This window comes from Ictalurus furcatus, chromosome 25 (genome assembly GCF_023375685.1).
Source record: "Ictalurus furcatus strain D&B chromosome 25, Billie_1.0, whole genome shotgun sequence".
In the NCBI taxonomy this organism is placed as follows: domain Eukaryota; kingdom Metazoa; phylum Chordata; class Actinopteri; order Siluriformes; family Ictaluridae; genus Ictalurus; species Ictalurus furcatus.
In genome coordinates this window covers 19,762,417-19,782,577 of record NC_071279.1, presented here as the reverse complement: position 1 = coordinate 19,782,577, position 20,161 = coordinate 19,762,417, and the positions used below count along the sequence as shown (strand labels likewise).

Below are 20,161 nucleotides of genomic sequence, written 5' to 3'. Positions count from 1 at the left end.
TACAGTACAAGACCAGTGTACTAGGGGCTCTTGCCTTTAGGAATGTTTCCTGGACTGCAAGGTCGCAGTTCTCAGTCCACACTTCAGACCAAGTGGACAAACCCACAGGCACAGGTGACCTGGGTAGGGGTGCTAAACCTCTCTGTACATTTTGGATAGCAAATATGCTCAGGGAAGAAGTGGCCAGGAGGTTTTAACTACAAGTGGAAGTAGTAGTGGAGACCAACACTTTGTTGACCAAAGTAGGATCTTGTGGCCTAGTTCTGAATTCTGTGCAACATGTGGAGCAGTAAAGAATGAAATGTGTTTAATAGATGGTGACACCAGTCATCGGCCAGTGTATTCTGTCCTTGCTAAGGAGAGACACCATCAACTTGACAGTGACTTTGCTGCACCATTGTATATACCCAGTAGGCAAGTCACGTTCATTGAGGCTAACTATGGACAGGCACACCTGAGGAGCTTGATTACAAGGTGAAGCGAGCTGTCAAGGACTGTTAAGAAAACTTGAGAGCTGCCCTATTTTCCAGCTGTCTCACATACACATATCTTACACCAGGGGTAGCAGGTACAGTATTGCCCCTATAGCACTGTGATACGACATTGCTCTTCAGCCAATAAGGGAGTTGCCCATGTTAAGTCTCTCTGAAGGGGCATTGGTGGACCTCATTTGTTAGAAAAGCCTTGAGTCTCCAGCATACTAGAGCTTTTGTACCTCTTGCTGAGATGCAGACACGTCTCTGTCTGGGGTATTTGGGGTACGATTGTTGGATAATAACCCAATTCTGAACATCTCTTTGTTCCAAAAATCCAAGGGAAGATTACGGGGTGCCTGAGGGTGCGACTCTCTCTGCTTGGGGCTTGAGCAAGACCAAGTGAAACTTTGTGAAAGTGAAACCAGGTTGCAGTTACCTAAAAGCGCTGTGTAGTCAGTCCATTTGTCAAGTTGCAGGGTTTGAGTCAGATTTCACTCTGAGTCAGAGTCTAAATCTGTCAGCAGGAGCATCATGTCAGCAGTCAGTGCAGGAGATGTCAGGACCAGACACTGAATCACTAATATGATCAATGCCAAGGCAACCAGCACAGACAGTAGTTGGTGCCATGCTGCCAATCACTGGCTTCATTTGTAAGGTTTATTTATCACAAATTAGGGTACACACTGAGGGTTTTTAAAAAAAAAGTATTTTAGGTAATACCATCAGTCCAGCACTTATAGGTCTTCTCGCCAGAAAATAAGTTCCTTACCTCGTTTAATTACCCAGATGTCTTCAATTCATCTACTTTCACCTGCAATATTTTCACTTTTTGAAAGTGTGTGTGTGTGTGTGTGTGTGTTTTATGTACTTTGCAGTTTGTGGTTTTGGTTTCCGGTGTAACAGCCAGCACCTGTCTTAACCATGGTCTGCTAACATTGATAATTCTCTTTCCCTCTGTGGCCAACACGACACTTTTACTAGCTCTGAGCAGGATTTGAATCGAGGCCCCCAAACCACTAAACCTGTTGCAGTTCCCTGTCAAACTGGCAGCAGAATAAACAACTTCCTTTGTCAGTGGTATCTCCACAGGTTAAACCAAATCAAATGTAATGTCTTCTTTGGAGAACAAAATACAGGTAACTTGTTTGTTTTGGGGGTTTTTTTGGTCAGATTTTTGTGGATTAAGTATCAGTTTACATTAATAGCTGATTTAACAAATCAAGTACTGTATTTGTTTCCAAATATTAAAATATAACACAAAGCATATCCAGACAGGAAACTGAGAAGCTCCTTCTTGGGTTGTATTTAAAGGCAGGAAAGAAACCAGTCGTGTCTGAATTCAAATACAACTGTTGTCTATAACATGTTGAGATCCTTTATCTGGATGATTTTGTAGGTAACTACATGTATCCTTGGTTGTCCTTTTTACTGTAAAATCATACCATATACATCAGCATTGGTGGAGCACCACAGCGAGGGTAGAGGGAGACGGTTGTGTATAAATCTCAATAAAATCTAGTTGTAATTATTTTGTTAAGCATCTCAATATTTTTAACAGGTTTACAGGATGGATAGATCAGTAGTTGGTATTCCTGGAATGAGCGAAGTACATGTCCAAAACATCAGTTTTTATTTTGAGGATAAGTAGGTTAAACAGGAACCTACTGGCCATCCATCCATCCATTTTCTGTACCGCTTATCCTACACATTGACCCTGGAGCCTGTCCCAGGGGACTTGGGGCACGATGGGGGTGGACACACTCTGGACAGGGTGGGAACCCATCGCAGGCCATAATCGCACACACATTCACACACTTTGGACACTTTGGAAATGGAAATGCCAATCAGCTTACAACGCATGTCTTTAGACTGGGGGAGGAAACCGGAGTACCCGGAGGGAACCCACGAAGCACAGGGAGAACATGCAAACTCCACACACACAGGGCTACTGGCCATCAACTTTTGTAATGACTTTCACAGAATAAAACTTAAGGAAGAAAACACATGCTGCTTTAGGAAAATAAATGATGATAGACTGATGTGATGAAGCGGGGTACGGTACGCGGCACATGTCCCTGTGAACGAGCCATTACTATTAAAACGTCGAGCAAACTGATTTTGACCTTTGACTTGCTGCTGCACTACTAGAAAACTAATCAGCTCCTTCCGACCACTGGTGGTCCTGGTGATGTGGCACAGCTTGCTGCTATAACCATTCGTTTATTTATGTTCACAAAATTTCCTTTTATTACAGACGTTATCATACACAACTGGTGTCATATCACAGGTGATGTAGAGATTAACTATGTAGAGACTAGAGGTAAACTATGATGTAGAGAGATTCACTATCGTCACCATGCAGCAGTTTTGTGTGCTACTGTTCCGCAATATTACGTGGAGTCACATTCGAACAAGGCACATGCAAATGAAGAGTGTACGTGTTATTTTAGTCTTTTTCTCTCTCCTGACACGCTGCACTAGTGTAGGAGTTCAGCAATAAAAAACTGACCAAAAATAAAGACATTCTCCGTCCTTCTACCTCCACTAGCTCCTCAGAAACACTGCGTGACTCCGAATCAGTGGCACAACAGAAGTCGAGAAAACGAACAAGAAAATATGCAGAAACATTGGATTTGGATTTACAGCTCAATTCTAAATCTGGAATAAATAGTGCAGGATGGTCAAGGCTCCGGGTTTTGGGAAATTCATGTCTGTTTGGGGTCATTTTCCAAAAATGAACTAGAACAGATAGAACTTTATAAATTCATGATGTTGACATACAGAATATCAGTTTACTGGAAATATATTTTGTATGTTTCCTGTTTTAATAATAGACTTTAATTATACAGACAGACTCCTGCTTTGTCTCTCTCTCTCTCTCACTCTCTCTCTCTGTGTGAATGTTTCCTGCTGATACAGAATCTCAGTGTAAAAAACTGCAGAGGGATATTCCCCATCAATAAACAGAACACACACACACACACACACACACACACACACACACACACACACACACGCACAGACACACTTTTGCTCATGCTGGAACGTTTCTCTTTTATCACTCAAGCGATAGAAAGTGTCCTTGTGCTGTGTCTATGTGTGTGTATGTGTGTGTGTGTGTGTGTGTGTGTGTGTGTGTGTGTGTGTGTGTGTGTGTGTGTGTGTGTGAATATGCTAGGTTCACACATACACACAATACACACTGTGGTTTCTTGTGTGCTTGGTGTTATGTAACGCACTCTTTCCAGGCTGTTTAATCCTAGTGCTGATAAGAGGATTTCTCTCGCACCCCCCCCCCCCACACACCCGTGATTTTGGTTATAGTGTACACTCCTGCACAAAGTGTGTACTTTAGCACTATCATTTGCGTGTGTGTGGTATAATGTACCCATAAACAGATTAAAAAAAAATCAAGTACATCCTTTAATAAAGTATATAAATTGTAATCGTTGGCAAATTGCTGTGGCGCAAGATGAACAAAACAATCCGGGTGTGGTTTTATAGGAAAAGAATCAACTCTGCGTCATCACAATCACACCGCCCTGTCACAGTATTTTACTAGTACAGTAACACACACACACACAGTTTATCATTTACATAATGCACTGTCATTTATCTATATAAAGATAACTATTCCAGATTTAATGATAACAGTACACTAAATCATAGCAACTGTATATTGTATAAGAATATAAAGAAAGTGTGTGAGTGTGTGTGTGTGTGTGTGTGTGTGTGTTATGTGATATAGTATTAGTCGTCCTCTGCTGCACCTGTCTGAATGGGAGGATTGTAAACACTGGTGCTTCATTTCCTCAGCAAATATTGATGTGTGTAATGAACAGATGGAGAGTCCAGAGTGAGGGTCCAGCTGCGTGTACGAACAACACACACCTCGTTATCGTCCCCTCAGGACTCTAGTGTGCACTTACAGCACAAAGGGAGGAGGAGGAGTGTGTATCAGAGTGCATATATTATTTTACAAAATAACCTTTAATACAGTATATTACCGTCTCATTTAATAGACTGGATAATAATATTACAAGCATATATTTTACAATATGCAGATTATTGCTATATAGATTATAGTAATAATGTACCTAGTAACTATAAATATATTAATCCATCCATCCATTGTCTATAGCGCTTATCCTACAGGGTCACGGGGAACCTGGAGCCTATCCCAGGGAGCATGGGGCACAAGGCAGGGTACACCCTGGACAGGGTGCCAATCCATCGCAGGGTACAATCACACAGTGGTTCCAAAGCGCTTTACACTGTGTCTCATTAACCCATTAACACACACACACACACACACCAATGGTAGCACAGCTGCCATGCAAGGCACTAACTTGCCATCGGGAGCAACTTGGGGTTCAGTGTTAAGGACACTTCGGCATGTGGAGCCATATGGGCCGGGAATCAAACCACCAACCCTACGATTAGTGGACAACCCGCTCTACCACCTGAGCCACAGCCATCCACTACATACATTCATACACTACAGACACTTTGGACATGCCAATCAGCCCTACAATGCATGTCTTTGGACTGGGGGTGGAAACCGGAGTACCCGGGGGAAACCCCCGCAGCACGGGGAGAACATGCAAACTCCGCACACACAGGGCCACGGTGGGACTAACCCTGGAGGTGTTAACCACTAAGCCACCATGCACCCACAAATATATTAATATATACATAAATACAATATAGGAAATATAAATATATTCTGCTTTATATGAAGAAAAAACCCCTCTGTATATCGATCATATAATATATTAAACATGCATTAAACTATACTAGGCTATATATTTACATTTACATAATCATACCAATATCCCTAAAATCTTTTTTTCTTTATATTTCTATTTGAAGACAATCAATGCCACAGAATAGTATTTCTATAATGTTAATGAATTATAAATTATGTGAATTATTATTAATCTGATAATAATCCATACTTAAAACATCATAAATGACCCTACAAACGTGAAAATCCACTACAGCATAAAACAATAAATGAACCTGAAAGCAAATTAAAAAAAAAAAATTTTTTAATTAAATACATTTTAAGAAGCACTACAGCAACAAAAGGCAGTTTGGACACTGTAGCACAGGAGTACTGTCGGATTTTAAGTTTTGAAGTCATGGGTTAGTTTCCACTCAAAAAAATTGAAAATAACATTTATAGGATAAATATTAAGCTCTAAAACAATCCACACGAACCGCTAATCATTAATTAATAATACTGCAGCTCTGAAATACCCAACAAACACGCAGAAAACCCATATAAACGTATCCCTCCGCGTTAGGAGACACAAGAGCAGCAACCTGAAGTGCGGAAGGATACAGAACTATGTAGGAGCAGTAGTCTGGCCGCTTCAGTGTAGAAGACCCTTTAGGTAGCCTGCGCGTTCGCCTTTTTAAAATTCACACTGATTAGCGTTCATTACACTTTAAAATAAAATTGTATTATTCATTTAAATTTATATAAAAAGTTAACAAAATATTAACTAAAATACAGATGTACCACAAAGAAAGAAAATACTTAAAAAGACAAAGAAAAAGTGTGTTAAATAAAGCATACCAAATAGAGCAAATGAGTTAGATTAACTAAAAAGAGATTTATTTTTCTTAGTTTTAAATGTTACTGCTAACTTCATTCCTAAACCTATTAAACGGAATAAACTGATATACTAATCTTGGGAATAAAAAATTTATATTCAATTTATTTATTTTTTAAATGTCAGAAACTAGGCCCCTGCTTAGCGCCCACTTCTGTATAATATTATTGATTTTTTTTAGTTCTATCCAAAATTTAAATTGTGAAAAGCCTTAAAGCTGATACAGCATTATAGGTTTTGTTTGTTTGTTTGTTTGTTTGTTTGCTTACACAATGTCGACATTTCTTCATTGTTTGATAACCTAGCTGAGCACATGTTTTACCATTCTAGAAATATTTATTAAAAATAAATTAAATAAAACGAACTTTTTAGGCCATTCATGCTTCATCACTTGTTTTGTATTGGTATGTTTTTAAGTTATATTCTGTCGCTTTTAGGCTAATAATGTGCTTTTATTGCTTTAACATGTGGATCAGTGTGAAATGGATGTCATTCAATCAGCCATTTTTTGTGAGCGTGGGATCCAAACAGAAAAAAAAACCACGACATTAACGTCTTTATATTCATATTGCAAACGTGTTTAAAGAGGCTTAAACATTTATTATGCTTTATTTATTTAAGGGGGGGAAAATACCAAATTGTTTTTTTTGTGTGTGAGAAACGTTTTAATCTTTTGCAAAACATCGCTTTTAATCGCTGCAGCAGCGCCCTCTAGCGGAGAGTGAAAACGCGGAAGTGTACAGAAAGACAGTGGGAGTGTCCCGGATGTAGGAACTCCCTGGCGGCTTTGCGTGGCGGAGGGATACATTTCACCCACAGCACAGCAGACAGAACAAACAGCATCGCTGCGCCCCATAAACCGCTTCCGCCTCTACAAGACTCTCTCTCCGTTCTACAAACATGGTGCGTATCTTCATTATTGTTTGATAATTTAAAAAATATATATCTATACATATTTTAAATCTGTTTATGGTATTTGACGTTTTGATGCTTTCCGTTCGCCGCAGACAAACGTGTGGCCTTAATTATAGTCCTGGTCTGTCTGTCCATGTGAGCATTGGGATTCATTCAAACATTAAACTTTAAAAAAAATATATCCTAGATATTTATTAACGATTATATTGTATTATAAATGCGTAAAATATCTATAAATGTGAGATAATCACAGGGTTCAGCCAGGGGTAACTGCGGGATTTAATGATGCAGCATTTGTCTGCTTATAATAGGCTGATGAAATATTAATTAATTAATTAATTAATTAATTAATCTTTTAATTGAATGAGATTATTCCGTTATCCTTATAACAAAGCACCCTGTATCAAGCTGTGTGTAAATCCAGACAGTGTATATCTTTCAGAACTACCCATAAGAGCCAGTATTTCTAATAGACAGTGTGAGTAGTGCTGGTGTTGAGCTTCATCATGGTTTAAAACCGGTTGTAAAATAATGAGACTCTCCCTGAAGCCTGTACACATGAATTAGTGTCACTTAGGAATGACTAAACACAGCACGCCTTCAAAAATCTGATACAAATATCATTTAAAAAAATCAAAAGAAACATGAACAATGAATAAAATAAGCAGTAGGGGTGTTTTAACTGTGTGTGTGTGTGCACGCGCAGATTGCTCTAAAGTTGGCATAATTAAATGATATAATGAAAGACCAGTGACCCACAACCCTGAGTGCAGCCAATGAATCCTGCAAAATGTCCATAAAGCAGAAAGAGCCGAGCCGTGTGTCCCTCAGCTGTGCGTGCAGATGTTTGCAGATGTGCTGTGAATACATTAGTATGTGCTTACAGGCTGTGATGTCACTTCACAGTTTACTTTACACATGGTAGACAAGTATGAAATGTGAGTGAAATTGTTTCATTTACAGTGAGTTGAAATAAATAAATAAATACATAACAGTAATGTCAACGAGAGCAAGATACAGGGTATCATTTCTATATAGTGTGTGTGTGTGTGTGTGTGTGTGTAGGCCTAAATGTTACTTATAAGAGAAAGTAAGATGGATAATCATGTAGAAAATATGTGTAGATAGAGACAGTGAGAGAAAGACAGATAGATGAATGACAAACAGACATGGAACCTTCTTCTTCTTATTATTATTACTACTGTTAGTATTATCGGAGTTATGCATGGAGATTCTTGCAGTTGTGTGTGTGTGTGTGTGTGTACACACACAACTGCAAGAATCTCCATGCATAACTCCTATAACTGTTAAGCAGCTTTCCAGGCTCAGTGGGCTGATAGAGTTCATATTGTACTGTGTGTGTGTGTGTGTGTGTGTGTGGGATTATCAACATGAATCATCCTTTAGTCATAAATATTATTATTATTATTATTATTATTATTATTATTATTACGTCTGAGATGGTATTAATAATGAATAATGACCAAAGAGCTGGTGTGAGAGAGAGAGAGAGAGAGAGAGAGAGAGTGTGAGTGAGTGTTGAGATGAATCAGCATGTTGTTATCCGCAGTTTCTGTGTGTGTGTGTGTGTGTGTGTGTGTGTGTGTGTATGCATGCTTGCTTTCCTTTTCAATCTGATCTTGATTAACATCCAGTATTATTTATATTTCACTTTGAACACAAATTGCGCTGAGAGTACGTGTGGGGAAATATTCCACTCGTCCCGGTATAATAATTTAGTTGTGAAAGATATTGCGCTGCTGCAGAAAACATCACAATCAGACTTTCACACAGACTCATGCGTTGTTTTTATCGTTGAAAAACCGAACGTCTCGGAAAAACGCTGCAGAGCAGCACTAACATCAGATCTCTTTAAAAGCTGCTTTCATACTTTAATGACTTAAAAGGTTTAGTATTTGAATAAATCTGAATATCACTGTTTCTCTGAAAACACGTTTCTCTTTTGTGTGTAACTCGAACACAAGTGCTAGCATTTGAACGACTGGTTACCCCCAAAAGAGTAAATTGCATCTAAGCAGTCCGTACAGGATTTCGTTAAGGTTTTTTTGTGATTGTTGTGGCCAAAAAAACGCTTGATTTTGCTGTGACTTCTTTCAAAATTTCTGCTTTTTTTGCAGAAAACTACTCAAATCCGCGAAATCACAATCGCACGAAATGGTTTCGCACGCTCTTTCACAGTGATGTTTGTTGGTAAATGAGACCTTTTAGCTGTACTCATGTTCGACGCACACGAATCGAAGACGGCTTTGGCTGAATGTCGCGTTGTGAGGACGTCACATGACGCGTTTCGGCCCAAATCTGCGCTAATTTTGAAAAATATCCTACGAATATTGCGGAGTTTGCTTGATTTTGCGTTAATTTCTGAGACATTTTTAAAACTGCAATTTGATTACAAACTGAAGTATTCATGCCCATTTTTCTGTGGCATATAACTGTCTAACAACATGATAAACGCATGACATTCACCGTGTTTGAAATCACGCTGGATTAGTTTTACACATGGACACGTAGAATGTGATCATTAGTGGCGTACCATTTCCTCTGGGTCCCGATCCATCATGTCGGTCACTTTTGATGGACTGAGTGCACACTTCTGAAAGATTAGTCCATATTTTACCTTCTATAGAACGAGCAGTAGGAATAACTCCAGGTAATATAAGCTTGCATCCCATCTGAATGGATGTGTTGGTAAAGATTGTGTTACATCCTGTGGGAAAACAGGTTTTTACACTTTTCTTCAGTATAAAGACGCGATGTTTTTAAAGGACATGTCGGATTCATGTCACATCGAGGACTTTTCACACAGCTCGCCATCCTCTCAATCCTATATCGTCGTATTAGTCTTTTTTTAGTCAGAACCTCTATTCGAATCTTATTAGTTTATCAGGGGGACGTCTGAAATAAATATGAACCGTCTCCTCATCGATGAACTCTCGTGTCTGGACTGCAAAAAAATGATCCACAGGAGGAGCGAGTTTCTAGCGGGACGTTTGTGTCAAGTGGCTCATTGGATATCTAAGGAAGTGTCAGTTATACAACTAGTCATTATTTATAGAAAAGTAAAAGTTGATGATGTGCGTCTGAGAATATAACGTAACGCTTTAGCTGCTGTTATAACAGCTCCTTTAATCAGTGGGCTGGATCTCTTTTCTTTGTGATTTTTTTTGCTTTCTCCTCCGGAGAACGCTTTACTCAGTGTGTGTAGTCGAGGTTTTACCGCCCAGCTGGATGTTTTAGAAGTGCCTCTCTTATAAAGCATCCATTTTTCATTTGGTGATTTGGGAAGTGTTTAAAATCAGGGGTAGGGCTGTGCCCATGATCGCCCATGATAAGAATTGTGTTATTGACAATACAGTTGAGAAGAGTTCCAACCCTGGACAGGAAGAAGAATTAATCTCCAAAAAAGGAGCTTCCCCCATAATAGAGGTCGAGGGATAGTGGATTTTATAGTATAGTGAAGTTGGGCGGTACCTACCTGCTGATAACCGATTAATTATCTGCTAGTTTTTAAAATTGATACTGAATAAAAACGTAACACTCAAAGTAAAATATTGCTGAACTTTATTACAAAAATAAACAGTACTGACTGTACCATGAAAATGTACTGTACTTTTTTAAATGAAATAAATATGAATATATTAACTGTTAATAAATATTAAAGTAAATAAAAGATATACATCCAAACTGAACCAAAAAATAACGCTCCAAATAACAAATAAAAATAGAGACGTCCAAAATGAATCAAAAACATTTAAAATAACACAACAAAATTGGTCAGTGGTAGCTTTTGTTTTGCCTCTAGAAACCGCTCTTGTGCTGTATAATGACAGCGGACCCTTTTCAGCCACTCCGCAACGGACGCGACCGGGACAAAGTATCTGTGTGGATTTTTGCCGATAACCAATAGTTCCAGCGGTCGGTTATCAGCGCCAATTAATCAGAAAACCGATCAATCGGTCGACCTCTAATCCAAAATATGGAAGTTGTTCGGATACAACATGTCCATTTGTTTTTCCTGGAGTGAGATAATGAATCCTGCAAGTATTGGTGTTTGCATTTTTACTGGAATTTCAATTTGTGAATAAAATTAAAAACATATTTATATATTTTTGTCTCTTTAATTAGTACAGTTTAGTATTTGATGATATCCAGGATTAAGTTGAACTTTTTTGGATAAGTGTTTGCGTTTGCAAAAACTGTATCCTGATGGGACTTGTGGCCAAAAACATAGTGTTGAATGGTACTTTTTCATAGCGTCATTTATATCGTTACCGGGAAATATCGTGATTGTAGATTTAAGTCTGTATCGCTCATCCAAGGATGCTTGTATAAAACACTCCACTTTGTGTGAGTATCTTACACGGTATTCCCTGTGCTTATAAAATTACAGCACGTATCCTGTTTCTGAATAATAATTATGACTTCTGGGCCTTAACTACTTTTTGAAGTCGTAATAAATCTGTGTGGATGATGCACTTGCTTTTAAATGCAGGTTTGATCACTAGTGCAGTTTACTTTGCATAAAAGAACATTTAATTCATTTCAGAGGAACATTTCAACCATATTATAATAATAATAATAATAATAATAATAATATTTCCATCTGTTTTGTGTTTAAGGCTGATCAGCTAACAGAGGAACAAATCGCAGGTAAGAGCTGATGACTTTCTTTAATCTGTAATATAGAATTAATCACTTCTGCGTTTTATAGCACTTTAATCTTCATTCCAAACATAACACACACACACAGACTCGGTTCTACATCTTCATGGTGGTTATTATATATCAGAGTGTTCATACAGTGTGTGTGTTACCCATAATGCACTGCAAGCATACATCAGGTTTAACATACTATACAGATGTCTGTAATGAAACTAGATTTCTAAATGTATGATGTGTTTCCTGAAGAATATCCCGTCAAAGTGATAAAAAAAAACAATAAATTAAAGGTTAAGGGTGAAAAAGTCTAAAACCCTCTCAATTGAACAGTTACAGAAGGAAGAATGTTGTTTAGGGAAAAGAAAGGATAGATGAGAATAGACAAAAGGACATAAAGTAAAAGGAATAAAAAGCAAATGAGAATTAAAGAGCGAAAGAAAAAGATGAAAAAAAGAATAAAACGGAATCGCACATAAAGGACGGATGGAGAGGAAGAAGAGTAGAATAAAATGAGGGAAGAAACAAAGAAAGAAGGAAAGTAGGAAAAACGTAAGAGTGAGAGATAGGAAAGTGGAATAAGGGAAAAATAAAGGAGAGGGAGAGAAAGAAAAGAATGTATATACTGTAAATGACTGGATGCAGAGAGGAAGAAATGTGGAGTAAAATGAAGAGACAGAAATAAAGAATAAGGGAAAAATAATGAAGTAAGTTTTTTAAAAAGAGAGCGAAAGAAGGAAGGAATAAAAAGAGAATAAAGAAAAAATAGGAAGTAAACCTAATGAAAACATAAAAGCAACAAAGAAGAAAGAAAGGAATTCCGAATGAATGAGAAGAAGAAAGTAGATTAAGAGAAACAAAGAAAAATAAATGAATGTTGTATGTTTATAATGAGTGTGTGTTCGGACACATTAACGATGTCATCTGATCAGAATCCAATTTTCCTGACGTTCCTGCGCGTGTTTCAGACTTGGATCAGAGGAACTTCCGCTCTCTTTACCTTTAATAAACTGTAGTGTTTTTAAACTCTAAACTCTGCCCCTGATCGTGTTTGTTTATTGTGTTTATTTATTTGTCAGAGTTTAAGGAGGCGTTCTCACTGTTCGATAAGGACGGAGACGGCACCATCACGACTAAAGAGCTGGGCACGGTGATGCGCTCTCTGGGACAAAACCCCACCGAGGCCGAGCTGCAGGACATGATCAACGAAGTCGACGCTGACGGTGAGAGTTTAGTTTAAAAAAACAAACAAAACAAAAACAAAACAAAAACAAAAAAAAGTCAAATATTTATCTTCATGCACTCATCCCCGAGCGTGTGAGAGAGGTTCTGGGAAAGGAAGCGAGAGAAAAGAAAAAAAAATCAATGGATGGAAAAAGAAATGTAGAATGAAATGAAGAAAGGAAGGAAGGAGCGGAATGTGAGAGGAAGAAAACCAAAAAAAGACAGAAAAATAAAGAGAAATAAAAGGGAGAGATAGAAACAGAAAGACGCACAATATAAAAGAAAAGAAATGCATGGAGAGAATGGAAGAAATGTAGAATAAAATGAAGGAGGGAAGACGAAAGATGTAAAAGTAAAATGAAAGAATGAGTATAAGAGAAAAGAGGAGAATAAACAAGGAGTAAAGAGAAATAAAGCCAGGGAAGGAAAGCTGAAATGTTGCCTGATGTTGCGCGGATGAAAAATTGTGCTTTGAAAAATGCAGAAGAATTATTTCCACGTTGCTTAAATCGATCATTTAAAATAAAATTAATAAACCTGAATTTAATCTGAATTTACATGTTTATATTTAGATTTATTTACTAAACATCAGGGTTGTTTTTATGGCCTACTGGGCCAAACCAATAAACATAGCCTCCTTCATTTAAACTAATTTACTATTTTAAATGATGCAAATACATATTTATTCCCACCATTTTAACGTCCTGTAATAAAGAGGTGTAAACGTGTTGTGTAAAGATCGCTTCCTTATAAACACATTCTACAGTTCCTTTACATGCAGGGTTTAGTACTGTCCTAATTATTATGCAGTATAAATATCATTACACGCTTGGTTGCTGTTTAAGTTCCTTCTCTCTCTCTCTCTCTCTCTCTCTCTCTCTGTCTCTCTGTCTGAGTGGTGATGTGTAGGTCAGACAGTAATAAGGAAATAAAAGCGATTACATAATCCACGCTGCGCACTTCAGGCACAGCGATGCCCACACAGCGAGTCTCACTGTGATGTCTGATTTGAGGAATAGATTGTCGTTTGTTTCCGGTCTTGTGTTTTTTCCGCTCGAGTACAGCCGGTATAAGTGTAGTGTGTGTAATACTGTAACAGTAAGACACAATACCACAATTTATAGCACGGGAGTATAAAAGCTTTAAAAGTTTGTTTCTATAGCAGTCATCTTTCAGTCGTCGTTTTTACAAAAGATTTCATTATCTTCTGGATCAGGTATGGAATTAAATTTCCAGATCCAGTTTCGATCCAAATCTCTCTAGCCAATGAGAGTAAATCGCCGTTAAGCCCCGACCACACGAGAGGTTTGTGACAGAATGGCGAACGTAACGTTTGAAAGGGTAAACGAAACTTAAGAAAGAAAGGATGCTGTTTATGTTAAATTTTTGCACACAGAGTTCACTGTTTTCAGTTTCAGAGCATTTTTCTTCTTTCTCTTTGTATATTTTTGTTCAGTCTCTTGAAAAGTTACGTTCAGTACTTCTGGTACAAATTTAATTCCATAGATCAGGAAATAAGTGTGTTATGCCAAATAACACACAAAGTTTAAATGGCAAGATCTCTGATTTATTTAAAGAAAGGCAGTGTACATATCAGGCTTGACACGCAACAGAGGCAATGGGTTAACTATTGACTGGCTAGGCAGAAGAGCATATTTGTATAAAACGGGAAGCATATTAATGTAAGACAGGAACAACTCCATATATGGTATTCAGGAAGTCATAGGAATATGAACAAATGGTATTCGGGGAGACAAAGGAATGTGCACATGGTGAGGGGCTTTCTGTCTGTACCTGGTTGGGAAGCGTTAGAGAGGAACAAAGAGGAAAACGTGTTCACAGTAAACTTTTCAGAAAGAAAGGAAAATAAATAAGTGACGAGAGAGACAGAGGCAAAGAAAGAAAGAAGCATTCAAAGAACGACAGAAAGAAGGAATAAGAAAGAAAGAACGGAAGAGAAAAAAATTCAAAGTAAGAAAAAGAATTAAAGGAAGACACTGGACAGAAAGACACAAAGTGAATGGAGAGAAGAAGAAAGGGAGAAACAGAAATAAAGTAGGAAGGAGAGAAGCAAAGAACCTTGTTTTTAGGAAACGTACTGATCTGAAGCTGAATGTTCTTTTAGAACAATCGCTAGAGCCCAAGTTATCAAATGGGACGTTTAAAATGGGTGTAAAGTGGTTTATTATGGCGTCTAATGTAATTTTAGTTTAAATCACTGCAGTTTCTGCGGTCAGAGTGATCCGGTCATACAGGTTTAACTCCTCTTTACACCTTCACGTCCCTGGGTGTTAAGTGCGTTTGCAAAATGCAAAAATGAAGGTCACACTTAACTGCGTCTCCACCCAGGAATTTCCCTCAAGGGATCGTATAACCGCCAAGAAGCATGCGTCGTTTACATCTCCGTGTTCCAAATCAGCTTCGGTGTGTTTTCTGTTAGCGGGGTTAAAGACGGGTAAAGCAAAGTGGCTCCAAAAATTCTGTACTTCATCTTATACTATTCCACATCTTGGCAGTCGTGTATTTTTATTTTCTTAGCGGCTCCTCCTGTTCATCTTGAGTAGGTGCTGTAATGTTTAGTAACAGCAGTCACGACTTATTGTAATTACTGCAGTGGAAGCTCTGAATAGATGACTTGAGAATGATAAAAGTAGTGAATAGATGTATACGTGCTCCTAGGTAGCGAGCTCTAAGCAAGGTGAGCGCCTTTAAAATGGAAGTGTCGTGTACAACACATTAATCTGTAGCGAACCAGACTGTTTCCAAATATAGTCTTAGCGGGAAAAACATTCAAATCTACATCTATGGCATTCAGCAGACGCTTTTATCATCCGGAGCGACTTACAGAAGTCTCTAACAATACTCGAACATCCTCATACTGGTTCAGTAGGTCACGGACTGAGAGTACTGTCAGTCTAAAGCCCTGTTGGGGAGACATGGATGTTTGTTATACCAACAATTATAAATATACTGTAAATATTACAACATTAATTTTTATTGATGTTACTTCTAATAATAATAATTAAAAAAAAAACATAGTAAGTATAGTGACGATTTCAGTGTAACAAAGTATTGGTAGAATTGGAATTAGTGATCATTTTGTCAGCAATTTTTTTTTTATTTAGTCCTGCGTCAAATGTCCTTGATCTTTTTTATCATATTTAGTCAACCTTATCCTTTTTTTTTTTTTTTAGTTGACGGAAAAGTCTGGCATTTTAGTCTTATCTTAGTCAAAGAAACCCGTACGTATTTTAGTCAATGAAAACTGGTGACATTTTTAGTCTTAATAATAATAATATTATTATTATTATTATTATTATTATTATTATTATTATTATTATTATTATTATTGTTATTGGTAACTAACGTTACCATCAAGACGTTAACCTACCTCAAGTTCTTTGTGGTTAGCCTTCATATGCTGCTTGAGGAAACATTGTTTCCCTGCCCTCTTTAGACAAAATGGCGTTTGCAAATATCAGATCTTCTCTTTCTCCCAAGTCCAACTGTTTCTGTCATTATTTAATGAACATTAGCTTGAAAGCTTCTCCACACTGCGCTTGCTCTCTTTAGTCCTGATACGCCGCGTGCAGCACAGGAAAGGAAACAGGATATTTGGATTGTAATTTAGATGAAAAAAAAAGTTTATAATATTTTGTCTCCTCTTTGTTATCGTCAACGAAAATAAAGAGAGATTTTGGTAGAGTTTTTATTTTTTCATTTTAGTTTATTATTTTAGTCTCGTCTTTTTTTCATCAACATTATTGCATGTTGATCTAGTCACAGTTAGTGGTTAATGACGTCGGTGTTGTCTTGTCATCGTCTCAGAATAATGTTTTTATTCCAACATTATTGGAATTTTATGTAGTGAACACTGACACGCGAAGTGATGCACACAGTGAAATGTCCCAGCACTCTTGGATTAGTGGCCCAGAACTATCTGTTGTATAATGTTGTTTATCCTAATAAAAAAATTTACTTTAAGCGCCACTTGCACTTGTCCCCTCAAAATCACTTCAGTGTGACCACCATGACGTTATATCACTCAAATTCCAGATAATGTCCATTATGCTGGTTGGATAAATGGAAATCAGTATTAAACCCACGAGTCACTATAATGGAATTTGGTGTGTTATATATTTCCTGTTCTCAGGTAATGGAACAATCGACTTCCCCGAGTTCTTGACCATGATGGCCAGAAAGATGAAGGACACAGACAGCGAGGAGGAGATCCGCGAGGCCTTCCGGGTTTTTGATAAGGTTCGTTTAAACACTTTGGCCTGGCTCGGCACAGTTCATATGACGTGTGTCCCAGATGCTAAGATGTTGATTAAACCATGTGAAACCCCCCCCCGCTCCCTTCTCTTTAGGATGGAAATGGCTACATCAGCGCTGCAGAACTGCGTCACGTCATGACAAACCTGGGCGAGAAGCTCACGGACGAGGAAGTGGATGAGATGATCAGAGAAGCCGATATCGACGGAGACGGTCAGGTGAACTACGAAGGTACGGAACAAAACTTCATCTCCTTTCCTTGCAGGAATTACATGCAGGTTTATGCAAGTATTCAGAATGAGTTTTAGCAACACCACCCGCTTGCACTGGAGAGACCTTAAACAAGACCCTAAACCCTAACTGCACAGACCTGTCCTTGGATTGTATTCTGGGTTTCTGCTGCCTGGGTTAGGATTAGTGGTGGAGATTAGGATTGGCAGTGAGTGTTGGATATTGGGATTAGCGGTGAGGGTTACTTAGATACTGGGATTAGTGTTGAAGGTTAGATATTGGGATTGGCGGTGACGGTTAGATATTAGGATTAGCAGTGAGGGTTAGTTAGATATTGGGATTGGAGGTGAGATTGGGATTGGAGGTGAGATTGGGATTGGCGGTGAGGGTGAGATATTGGGATTGGCGGTGAGGGTGAGATATTGGGATTGGCGGTGAGGGTGAGATATTGGGATTGGCGGTGAGGGTTAGAGATAAACATCAGGGGTTAGTTGGTAGGTTTTAGTGGCAGTTAATATTAATTAGGGGTTATTGGTGGCTAATGGTTAGGGATTAGCGGTGATTAATAATTATAAAGTTCATTAGCAATATTAATATAAAGCCAGTTTGAAGTGTGATGATGATAATTACTGAATAAATGAATGAAACCATTTTCATGTTTTGATTAAAGAAATTAAAAATAAATGTTAATGATTGAACAACTCCGCCAAATCCACACTGACTGAACACGTCATCTTTTTTAATTCTTTTTTTCCCCCCCAGAATTTGTACAGATGATGACTGCAAAGTGAAGCTTCCTGCCATCTTAGAAGAAAAAAAAAAGTTTTATTTACCTCTTGTGGGGAAAAAAAATACAATTATTGAGAATTGTTTCTGTACAGAGAATGATTGAATGTTGAAATGAAAATATCTTCCTTCTGTCCACACGGATATAAAATCAAAAAAAACTCTGCATGAATAAGTTAGTGCTCCATCCCTGCAGATCCACACTCTGTTATTAAAATAAAAGAAATAATCGACCTACAGCTTACTACCCACAGACACCGCACACGTAAAGCTCGGCTGATGTGTGACCTCGTCATCTCTCCGTTTTCTCTTCTTCCTGCATGCAGAGTGAGAATGAACGTGACGTACCAGACCTTTTATATATCGAGACAAACTGGGACCGATAATAGATGTGTGCTGATATTACATTTACACATTTCTTCTGTTATTATGTCATCAATTATTGTAATGAATTAACAGTATATTAACAATTGGCCGTAGAGAAATCAAGACCTTTTTAAAATTTGAGGCAACCATATAAACCTGAGGAAAGTCCTTAATAATAATAATAATAATAATAATAATAATAATAAAGTATTGTGTGTTAAATATCGCAGTTTTTTTTATTATTAACACATGCCTAATGAATAAACGCTGAGGGGAAGGGACTGTTGTCGGAAATTAAATATAAAAATAGGCTAAAAAGTCTTTAAACATTTGGCATGATTTAGGTTTCATTGAAGGTTTTTTGTGTTAATTTTTGCTTGGATGGTCATCTTCTACTGTGGAGGAGAGATGCATGCATAACACCTTCATTATTATTATTATTATTATTATTATAGAATACATTTCGTTTGCTGAGTTCAGTTTACATCCATTCCAAGTTGTACGTGCTACTCTTTCTTTTTTTGTTTTGTTTTCTTTTGGGTTTTTTTTTTTTCCAAATAAAAAAACACCATAAACAACTTGTATGTTGTGTTTATTTATAAATCATTTGTGGCTAAATTTAATGAAGCTTGAAATAACACAGGACCTGTCTGTCCTGCACTCTATCTGTCTATCCATTGAAATGCCAACCTGTCTTACAGCATTAATGAAGAGAGCTGTCTGTCCTTCTGTCTGTCTCTCCATCCACCTACCCTTATATCTATCTGCCTATCCTTCTATCAGTCTACTTGTCTGTCTATGCTTTTACCCATCTCTCTTCATGTGGATTTACTAATTTACCTGCATAGGTGTCTGTCTACCAGGCTATCTATCTATCTGACATCCAGTCTTGCAGCATTAATAAAAACAGCTGTCTCTTTGTCTACCATCTACTCCTCTATCCCCCTGCCGATACATCAACCTGTCTAGCTGTTCAGCTGTCTTTCCACACCTCTGTCCAGATATGCCTGTATCCTTCTCCTCTATCTGTCTACCTTCAACACTTCTCCCTGTCTACCCTTCTATCTATCTATCTATCTATATATCTTTGTTTGTTTATCTTTCTACCTGTCTACTGGTCCATCCATCCATCCATCCATCTAATTGTCAAGAAGCATTAATAAAAAGATCTGTCTGTCTTTCTATTCATTTATTTATGTCTCATAACTCATGCAACTGTTTTTGTATAATCATTTATCTGTCTATCCTTCCATCTGCCCTTATAACAGTCTGTCTATCCTTCTATCTCTCTATCTATCAGTCTGTCTATCCTCTTCATGATCTATCTACCTATTTCCTTATCTACCCAGCTGTCTGTCCTACAGCATTAATAAAAAGCTGTCTGTCTGTATCCTTCTATCTGTCTGCCCCATTAATCTGTTTTTCTACCCTTCTAACAATCTACCTATCCCATCAGTTTCTCTACTTTTCCAACCATCGATCTGTCTATCTATCCTTTTGTCTGACTCTTTTCCTGGTTTTGCTTCCCTACACCTCTATCTCTCTATCTATATCTGTCTACCCTTCTATCAGTCTACATGTCTGTCTGTT

The 20,161-nt window shown here is 37.8% G+C and overlaps 1 protein-coding gene across 1 annotated transcript; it reads left to right on the top strand.

The window, feature by feature from the left end:
- The first annotated feature begins 6,887 nt into the window (after positions 1 to 6,887).
- calm1b (calmodulin 1b) lies at positions 6,888 to 19,958 on the top strand. The gene is made up of 6 exons (XM_053614778.1): positions 6,888 to 7,000; positions 11,653 to 11,683; positions 12,769 to 12,912; positions 17,067 to 17,173; positions 17,284 to 17,419; positions 18,182 to 19,958. The coding sequence occupies exons 1-6, from the start codon at positions 6,998 to 7,000 to the stop codon at positions 18,208 to 18,210; spliced, it is 450 nt and encodes a 149-aa protein (XP_053470753.1). The 5' UTR covers positions 6,888 to 6,997; the 3' UTR covers positions 18,211 to 19,958.
- Positions 19,959 to 20,161: the final 203 nt, after the last annotated feature.

What these genes read in the sequence shown, in the direction of transcription:
- calm1b (XM_053614778.1), top strand. An exon ending in AACAGAGGAACAAATCGCAG is followed by an intron (nt 11,684 to 12,768) that starts GTAAGAGCTGAT and finishes TTTATTTGTCAG; the next exon opens with AGTTTAAGGAGGCGTTCTCA. An exon ending in CCTTCCGGGTTTTTGATAAG is followed by an intron (nt 17,174 to 17,283) that starts GTTCGTTTAAAC and finishes CCTTCTCTTTAG; the next exon opens with GATGGAAATGGCTACATCAG.